General features: G+C 36.4%; 1 protein-coding gene across 1 annotated transcript in view; it reads right to left on the reverse strand.

Annotated features, from left to right (window-relative positions):
* The window catches only part of LOC106869532 (cerebrin prohormone-like), a 40,483-nt gene that overhangs the window by 12,334 nt on the left and 18,149 nt on the right, over positions 1–10,000 (reverse strand). Inside the window, exon 2 of the mRNA XM_089358852.1 lies at positions 1,855–1,955. Within this exon, the coding sequence (XP_089214978.1) occupies positions 1,855–1,947 (93 nt within the window). The 5' untranslated portion in view covers positions 1,948–1,955. The remainder of the gene's footprint in view (positions 1–1,854; positions 1,956–10,000) is intronic.

Genomic DNA, 10,000 nt, shown 5'->3' on the forward strand with positions numbered 1-10,000 from the left:
GAAACCATCCCCTACAATGCTTTCGCAGCACCAGTGCTAGTAGCAACACTTGGGATATCAGCCTGGACAGATGAAGAAATTCACAACTTGGAGTAGTAAGTTCCACATCAACAATGACAGTGACAGATTCTATGTCAAAGAAAGGATTCGAAGCAGAGGAATGCGATCAGTACGGGCGACCTTTGAGTACCGCATCGCATCACTTAAACAACACTTACTAGAAACGGAAGTGAGCACATCACATGAATACTGAGTAGAAGAACTCCTTCGTAGTTACTGTGAACGTATTCAGCTTTTCTGTGTGTTTCTGTGGTTGGACTGATTTAATTAAACAGGAGCTTAGGAAATAAGTACTCGTTTATATCAGCAGAAAGTTCTTCGTTGGTACATGTCCCTCAAGTTGGAGAATAAGAACATCATTGACAGGATGTGTAGATGCTTCTCGAACTGTGAAAGATCCAAGATCCATCACATCTCATCTAGAAGGTTATACCTTTGTTATCCAGAAACAGGAGATTAGCAGCTAAATATCTGATCAATAAGTGTGATGATATAGATGTCTCTAAAGCTCCGCATTGTAATAGAAAATATAGATTGTGACTCACATCAGTAGCAGCTGTCCAAAAATATCCGCAAGATATTACAATTGCAAGGGCCGTAACACTGCTACCAAAACCATCTACAATTGTCTACCGAAAGGGTTGTCCTATTGACCATAATAACGACAAACAAGAAATAGAATATATTCACACCTTTACAAATAAAGAATATTAGTAGAACCTTCCAGTAAATGCATCAACCTGATATAAACACTATTGGCAAGATAATGTTCCATGAGACGCGGTGGGGAGCTAAGCCATGCGCTTTTGTCGAGGTCAGCTGGCCAGTGGATGCTACAGCAAAAATTGGGGAAAATGAAAACATCTCTGGTGAAATAAGGAGAAACTTGCAGCCCTTACGTCGTCCAAACTAGAAATTTTCATTTGTGCTTTTATCATAGGAGCATTGGGCCATGTGACAATATATTTCCATAAAAGCCTGGAAATAGCGGAATTCTCAAACAGGGGGGGGGGGGGATTAAAACGAACTCATTTGAATTCTCCAAATACCGCCAATTAATGATAGTGTGAACAGCTATAAAACAATCCAGGGATTCTCCATTTGAGGTTCCCGGATTGAATACATATACGTAATCACATACAATAAACACTCATAAGAATAGCTATTATTCACACACACACACACATGTATGAATAAAATGTAAACAGACAAACGTACAGAGACAAAGGGGTGAGAAAAAGGAGACAGGCATATACACATACGTATTTGCACATGTGTGCGTGTGTGTGTATGTGTATGTATTTATGCGTGTGTGAATGTATGCACGCATGCATATTTGCTTGTATGCATGTGTGCATTTATGTATGTATTCGTGATATATTTTCAGGGAGAAAGTAGGCAATAGTGATTAGTGAAATGTGCCTCCTGTGGGTTGTTGGTGACTAGAAGACGAAGGGAAAACTGTGAGAAAAAATAACAGCCAAACCTCGCTGGACAATTAAAGTGGTCAGTTGATACCACAGGGGAAATTAGAAAATACTGTCGTCAAAGAGCTGATTAATGCAGTTATTGATCTTGCCTAAAATCATGTTTGTTCGAATGGGGTCAATGAGAGAGAGAGAGAGAGAGAGAGAGAGAGAGAGAGAGAGAGAGAGAGAGAGAAAGAGCGAGTGTGAGATGCAGTAGGGCAGAAACATGGATACAGAAGAAAGGAAAGAATGAACCACAGTAGAAATATCACATACCGTTTGTGTTTAGCAAACACTGAATAATAAATATGTGTTAATCACTTACTGTGACCTCATCTTGTCTTGCTTCAACAGACTGAAAGGTGGATACACAGGCCAAAATGGCGGCGATGATCATTACGACGAGAAACTTCTGCATTATGGAGTCTGAAATATAAAAGGAAATTATGTTATGGAGCACATAAGCACACACTCATATTACAGATACATCCGCCGTCAATATATACATATATAAATAATCGGCAGGGCTTACATTGTGACTCAAAGACCAATTGTTGGCACTTATCAAACTGGTTTCAAATCAAGGGGGTTGTATTAATATACCGGTAATAATGATATTTTCCTGGATTGTTCCAGAACAAATTATAAAGGCAATTACCAATTCACTTGGATAATGCATAATTTTCAAATGTTTTGTTTTTAAACGTCGTTCAATAAATAAATAAACAAATAAAGGAATATTTAAATGATTTGTATGCACATAAAATAATATAAATAGAAAAGAATATATATATAGATGCATAAATGAACGCAAATATATACATATACATATATACACACATATATATATATATATACATATATATATACACAGAATTCAGTATGTACAACCGTTAATTCAGACACATTTTTTTGTTTCTCTTTTGTTTTCCTCCCTCCATCTTTTTTCTCTTCTCCTTTGTTTCTGTATAAGGGCGTAGGCTCGAAACGTCAAAGACGTCTTCCATTTTTTCCTGAGTATCAAACTAATACACCTTTTCCTGTTCCCTCACCTGTCTCTCTAGAGTTTCGAACTATATATACACTTACATACACATATACACTACTCATACATGTGTCCACACACACACACATGCGTATGCACAAACACACACACATATATGCATATATATTTACATACACACAGATATACAAGTATCAACATAAACATTGCATGAAGAGGTGCAAAATGAATATATAAAAAAATAAATACAGCGACAGAGGCAGTATTAATACCAAAAGGTAAAATATTCACCACTTAAAAAAGTGGATTTTGCGTTAAAAAACAGAAGCACTGAAATATTTACCAAGAGAGAAATCCCTCATATGGCTAAGTGGTGCATAAAATCACATCATCATTATCGTCAGCGGCAGACAATCAGTGCTACTTCCACTGCTCAGACTATCAGATCATGACTTCGACCTGATTTGGCCTTTTCAATGATAGACACCAAGCGGCTGGAAAAAAATCACGTGATGTGTATTCGGAGTGGCGGAAGTAGCCGTGATGGTCTATCGCTGGTAATAGCTATGGTGTGCTTTTATGCACCGAAAAACCATATGAGAGTTTTCTTTCTTGGTAAATATTGCAGTATTTGTGTGTTCTAATACAACATCCACTTTTAAACGGTGAATATTTTTTTACCTTTGGGTATATAAAATTAAAACATTAACGAAATATAGATGTACGTATGTCCATGTAGAGGTAAGCACACAAGTATAGCGTGGTGAGTCGCTTTTGGTTGAGATGGAGGGAGGGAGATAGTGAAATAGTGGCTGTTATTCACACACAAATACATACACACATACAAGTATATAAGAAAGCAGTGAACAGACCAGAAATATACAAGAAACAACAGGAGATTGTTGGAGTAATCTGTCAAAGACGACTAAGACTTGGCAACTACAGCATCAAGAGGTGAAAAAAATGTTGATAGCAGGAGCAAGGGGGAGCTCATAGTGCAAACGATCCGTGAATCAACAGAGACGAATCGCTGGGTGACGGCTTTAGGACTTGCCCACCAAGGGCAATAGATATAGAGGGACCAGGTATTGCCCTGAGTTTCCAGAAAGAACTCTGGAGCACTGACCGTGGAAGGTTGTTCTTCCTCTTTTGTTCTTTCGCTGACCTCTTGTCAACTCCAAATAACCTTAAAATATGGGGCAAAGAAGTAGATCCTGCAGTGCGGAACAATTCTTTGCAGCCTGAACCACATTTTGACCGGATTTCTTAAGTCTCAGGGAGAGAACCGATACAAGTGTAGACATGACAAAGACCTTGTAGATATTGCCAAATAGAATGATCTGCAAACGGTGAAGACTAATAAACAGCAGTCATCACCAAAAGGTATCAAATTCCTAAAGAAAAGCAACAAAGCTCCCAAGCAAAGGCAGGGTATCCGTTTTATATTTGCGTTCAGGGTCTGGGGTGTAGACTTGTCTTCCCAGAGGAGACAGCAGTAACATTACTCCGACCGAACACGTTCCTGCTCTTCGGAAATACAAAAACAATCAATCATCATGGTTGAATAAGTTCAACTATGTTCTTTGTTAACTTGGGTGGGGAGATTTTTAAAATAAGTTCCTTGTTAACTTTTTGGGAGAACTTTCTCGCATTCGTTGTCAAACTGATCTGAAGATTTAAAAATTAAAAAATAATAAATTAAACTGATTAGAAATCATTCGTTTTCCCTTTTCATATATATATATATATATATGTGTGTGTGTGTGTGTGTGTGTGTGTGTGTGTGTGTGTGTGTGTGTGTGTGTGTGTGTGTGTGTAGTCTGTCATACCGGCCATGACGAAGGGAAATAGCCCTGAAACTCGAGTCGCCTTTATATATTTATATATATTTATATATATATATTTATATATTTGATCCTTTATATTGAACACTCAATATTTCATCTACATTCAATACTTTCTTTCATGGTGCCATCCATTTTTATTTTATTTTATTTTATATTGTATATTGTATATTATATTATATATTGTATATTCCATATTCTATACCCCACATTAGTTCTGCAGGAATATAAATAAAACATAAAAAACAGACAGTGTTGGAACTCTTTTAAACAAAATAATATATTCCTCTATACACAATCATACAAAAAACAAAACAAAAAAACCCACCTTTTTTGTATTTATTTTTACTCGCATATATATATATACATATATATATATACATATATATATATACATACATATATATATACATATATATATATACATACATATATATATACATATATATATATACATACATATATATACATACATATATATACATACATATATATACATACATATATATACATACATATATATATATATATATATATATATATATATATATATATATATATATATATATATATATATATATATATATAGTCCATAGAATATATTCCAAGTATAGTCTAAATATAGTCCATAGACTTTAATAATATAAAATAAGATTATATGAAATTTTATGTGTGACATTATAAAATTACAAATTGGTCAAAATATTTCTTGTTTTTATAATTGGAAGATGCCAAGGAAAATTTTTCGATTTTTGAATTTAATGCAATTGTAATTGTCCATTTGTTATGGATTAGATGTGCACGGGTTCTAATTCCAAGAATACCTATTCAATATTTATTTAATGTATAATTTATGTCACTAGGAGCACTCCGTCGGTTACGACGACGAAGGTCCCAGCTGATACGATCAACGGAACAGCTTGCTCGTGAAATTAATGTGCAGGTGGCTGAGCACTCCACAGACACGTGTACCCCTAACGTAGTTCTCAGGAAGATTCAGCGTGACACAGAGTGTGACATAGCCGGCCCTTTGAATTACAGGTACAACTCAATTTTGCCAGCTGAGTGGACTGGAGCAATGTGAAATAAAGTGTCTTACTCAAGGATACAACGCGTCACCGGGAATTGAACACACGACCTTACGATCGTGAGCCGAATGCCCTAAATAATTCTAATTAATTTATGAATCAATCTATTTATAATTATCACCTTATATTTTGATATCTCAAAAAATAACAATTATAAGATGCTGGTGTTATTTCGTCGCCCATTGTAGCTAAATATGTTACTTAAGGAGTTCCTTTGGAGCAAAAAAATACTTCGAGTAATATTGGAAACTAAAACTAGAGCAGGAATTCTTCACCGGGATTATAGTGCCTCTTTGGGGTCGTTCTGCGAAAATATGAAACGGGTATTAGGGTGATGAGGTGGCCGGATGATTTGTGGAGTTTTAGTTTTTCTCAGAAATAAAAAATTTATATAACGTACTATATTCATATCTAAAATTTATGTTTTGAGAACTTCAGAATCATCGCAACTGATGTAGCAAGGTCCAATATAATTTGATTATAAAAGTCCACAGCTTCTTAAGTAATTTCACAAAGAGGACACTAATCCACTCAAACGTCTATATGTAGGGGGACATTGTGTTGTGAGAGAGTCGAAAACATGACCTTGGTGGTGCAGCAAGGTCCAGTACGGTTTCATTATAGAAGTCTGCGCTTTCTTAAGTAATTTACGATAAAAATCTAGCACATGAAGCACCATTCCATACAAATATTTAAAAAGTCTTTTATGCTGGATGAGAATAGTTTAAGAATATTTAGATAATTAAACCACTTTTCCAAGTAGACTTCTATTTAATTAGAATAATTTTTTTGTTTCGATTCCAAAACATGTGAAAGGGCCGATTGTAAGAGGCCTTTTATTGAAAGGAGCAGGAGACTTTGGAAACTAGTTATAAAGGGTGGAGACGTGATGGTCACGGTTTCGATCATTGACAGAGCCAAAGCTGGCAACTAAAGATTTTAATACAAATGTATGTATATGAAATACATATGTACCTATATGAAGGAGTGAGAAAAGGGAGAGAGAGAGAGAGCTAGTGTGTGTGTGTGTGTGTGTGTGTGTGTGTGTGTGTGTGTGTGTGTGTGTGTGTGTATGTGTGTGTGTGTCTCTGTGTGTGTGTGTGTGTGTGTGTGTGTGTGTGTGTGTGTGTGTGTGTGTGTGTGTGTGTGTGTGTAATTGTGTCTACGTGCATACGTCTGTTCAATTTCCTATAACGGTATTAGCATTGTAAGTGCAATAACTTCAGTCCGGGCGCGGGAAGAAACATTACTTACCTCGCTTGGATTCATGTGTGAATGATGGTCCAAGGGAAATAATTAAATTTAATACGAACTATTTTGAGAGTTATTTCCCTTATGCAGGGTACATCACGATGTTTCTGTAATTCACGTTTTTCTTCATTTTTTAAATATTTTTATATCATATTTTCATAATTTTCAATTTTCTTTTAGTTTTAACTTCCTTATCCTTTTATATTTTACATATTTTTAAGTTGTCAACTTTTTCTGAGTTTTCGCATCTTCACTAATTTATTTTCATTCACATCCTGCCCACATTTGATAAGAAATACGAAGATTAATTAAACAAATAATAAACATTAATCGTTTCCGATAAACAATGGTGTGTTGTTTATCCTCAGTTTGCGTAAGTGAATGAGGAACAAATCTCGCGGATGAACAGCGATTTCGCTTAAGCCGTTAGAACGGAAGATAGAAATGCTTGCGATATTTGCTCGAGTCCCTGCGCTCAAATCACATCGAAGCCAAATTCGCTTTTGGCCTCTTCGAGATGGTTGTGAGCTCGATTGAGTAAAATGTCAGGTACGAGTGTGCCGAGATGGCATAGCGGTTTCAATTCCTGTTTAAAGTTAATTAGCTTCACCAAACATCGTTAATAGCTTTGAGAAAAATATAAATGCCACATGTTATTTTCGCATCTCTAATAAACTGGAACGATAGAGCAAGAGGAGAGAATATTTATTAGAATATTTAATGCAAATAATGAAGAGAGAAATATATAAATAAAACTCATTTGTCTCCCGGTTCAATATCTTAACCTGGTCATTGTATATCGTTAATGGAATCCACTCTGTTGCAAGACTGGAACCAGGTCTTCAGTTTAAGAATATCTTCTTCCATTTTTTCTTCTCATCTTGAAATTACTGAAAGAACGTGAACGGTGCTGTCCATCCTTGTTTGACGAAACCCCTCCTCCTCTCTTCTTCTCCTTCTTCCCCTTCTTCTCCTTCTTCTCCTTCTTCCCCTTCTTCTTCTTCTTCTTGCTGTTGTTGTTGAAGTTACTATTATTATTATTGTTATTATTTGCGAAGGAGGCGAGCTGGCAGAATAGTTAGCACGCAGCTGAAATGTTTAGTGGTATTTTCTCTGCCTTCAGGTTCTGAGTTCAAATTCCACCGACGTCAACTTATCCTTTTGAGGTCGATAAACTAAGTACCAGTGAAACACTGGGGTCAATGTAATCGACTAGTCCCCTCCCAGAAAATTTCAGGCCTTGTGTCTATAGTAGAAAGGATTATTATTATTGTTGAGTGAGAGAGTAGGGCATGCCATCTTCCTTCCTCTTCTTTCTTCTTCGTGATTTTCTTCTTTATTTTTTTTAAAAAGTCATGTTTTGTGTTCCTAAGAAAAGCAATGCTTCAAAAATTAAAGAAATCATTTTTCTTTCTAATTGTGAATTGAGAGAAGCGGTGGAGCGCCGGAGAGTATTCATGTGTTGAGGTATTTTAAAATCAATTGAATTCACCAATTCTTATGATCAACTTTTAGGATAGAAAGGGATCGATAGAAATATCGTTCATCAGTAAAATCAAAGTGAAAGAGAATACGGTGGTGGGGGGTGGGTTACACTGAGAGCATAGAGTGGGGGCGGGGGAGGGGATGTGTGGATGTTTCGGTTTACAAAGAAGGTCCGTTGCTGGTCACCTTCTCCTCTTGTTTCCGTCCCAAACGAGAGAAATAGGATTCAATACCTGTAATTGGGTTTATTTACCTGTAAACACTGGACGACTAACTTCACGGGTGCTCAAGAAATTCTTTCTTTGATGAGGAAAAGATTAATTAAGATTATCAGTCACCACTGATTAGATGTGGTGTGGGGTGGGGAGGGAGCGGCAGGTCAAAGAATTCATCCGACATTATCTTGGCGTGTCGTAAAAGGCGATTGAAAAGAGTTTGAGGTAAAAAAAAAAAAACCCTCGTAAAACACTCTCCAGCAATGACCACCCAAACAGACCCATGGGTTGGAGGGTTGTCGCCTGAATGGCGCAAAGGCATCTCGGCCAGGAGCAGATGGGAATCACCAACACACATGGTGGATGCAGCAATGCGCTGTTACAGTGTATTTCCCTCCATACTACTACTACTACTACTACTACTAGAGATTAGATCGTTTCTCATTAGTCAATAATTCTCAACCATGCCTTGCAGCACTTAGCTGTGAATCCATTCAGTGTGTGTGTGCTGGAGATCATCTTCTGATGAACCAAATTGCCCCATGTCATCTGCCGATATCAAATGACCGATCGAACGCTCACCCATCGTGATACCACTTCCACAATGGCTGCCCATGTCAATCCAGTTCATGGAAATTATGAAAAGCAGAAATGATAAATATAATTGTACGTCTCCATCGCAGCATCACTGGAAGCATATATATATATATATATATATATATATATATATATATATATACGTTATATGCTTGTTTATATATATACCCATATATATGTGTGTGTGTGTAGAGAGAGAGAGAGGGGGGAGAGGTTATGAGTGGTAATGGTGTCAAGAAGACCCAAAGGTGTCAGGTAATGCTGAGTAAGTGCTATGGACAGACCATAGTTAAGCTCCAGGTTCGGGGATTATGCGAATGAGGAGTCCAACGTAGGTCATATATCAGCATGTGTATATATAAAAACATTAACAGAATGAGATAAAAATCGAAGGCTGTGAAAGATTTTAGAACATTTATAAAGAGAACATTTATAAATAGGTCTTACAGCTGTTTCCGGGATATTTTATATATCCCTTCATCGGAGACGGTGTGAGAAAATGGTTAAGCAATAGTTATTCTAGATAAGATATGAAATAGAGAGTAAAATGGAGGAATGAAAATATACGTGAGATATGCAGGGATATTGCATCTGTAGATCCATTATTTAGGCAGAATGGTATACATATAAGATTCCAATACCTTGTGAGTAAGTTCCAATAGTATTTAAAATTGGTCATTCCAAGTATAGAGTTTTTACACGGTGTTATTGAATCGAGGGTTTTATTTAAAGTGACTTAAAAGTTGGGGATGTTATTTCTAAGGTCAAATCGAAAACAGGAAGAGAGGAACAAAGAAAAGGAAAAAAGAAAAAAGGAAAAGAGAAAGGCGGAGAGAAAGATAATAAAGAAATGAAGAGAGGGACAGTGTACTGGTTAGTGGTCAGTCAAGATAAATTGATAGAGGGAATGGGGAGGTGAGGGTGATAGAGAGAGAAAGATATGATAGTGTAAAAAGATGATAGGGTAATGGAGTGTCAGATAGAAGGA

This window comes from Octopus bimaculoides, chromosome 10, assembly GCF_046866305.1.
Source record: "Octopus bimaculoides isolate indiv1 chromosome 10, ASM4686630v1, whole genome shotgun sequence".
Taxonomy (NCBI): domain Eukaryota; kingdom Metazoa; phylum Mollusca; class Cephalopoda; order Octopoda; family Octopodidae; genus Octopus; species Octopus bimaculoides.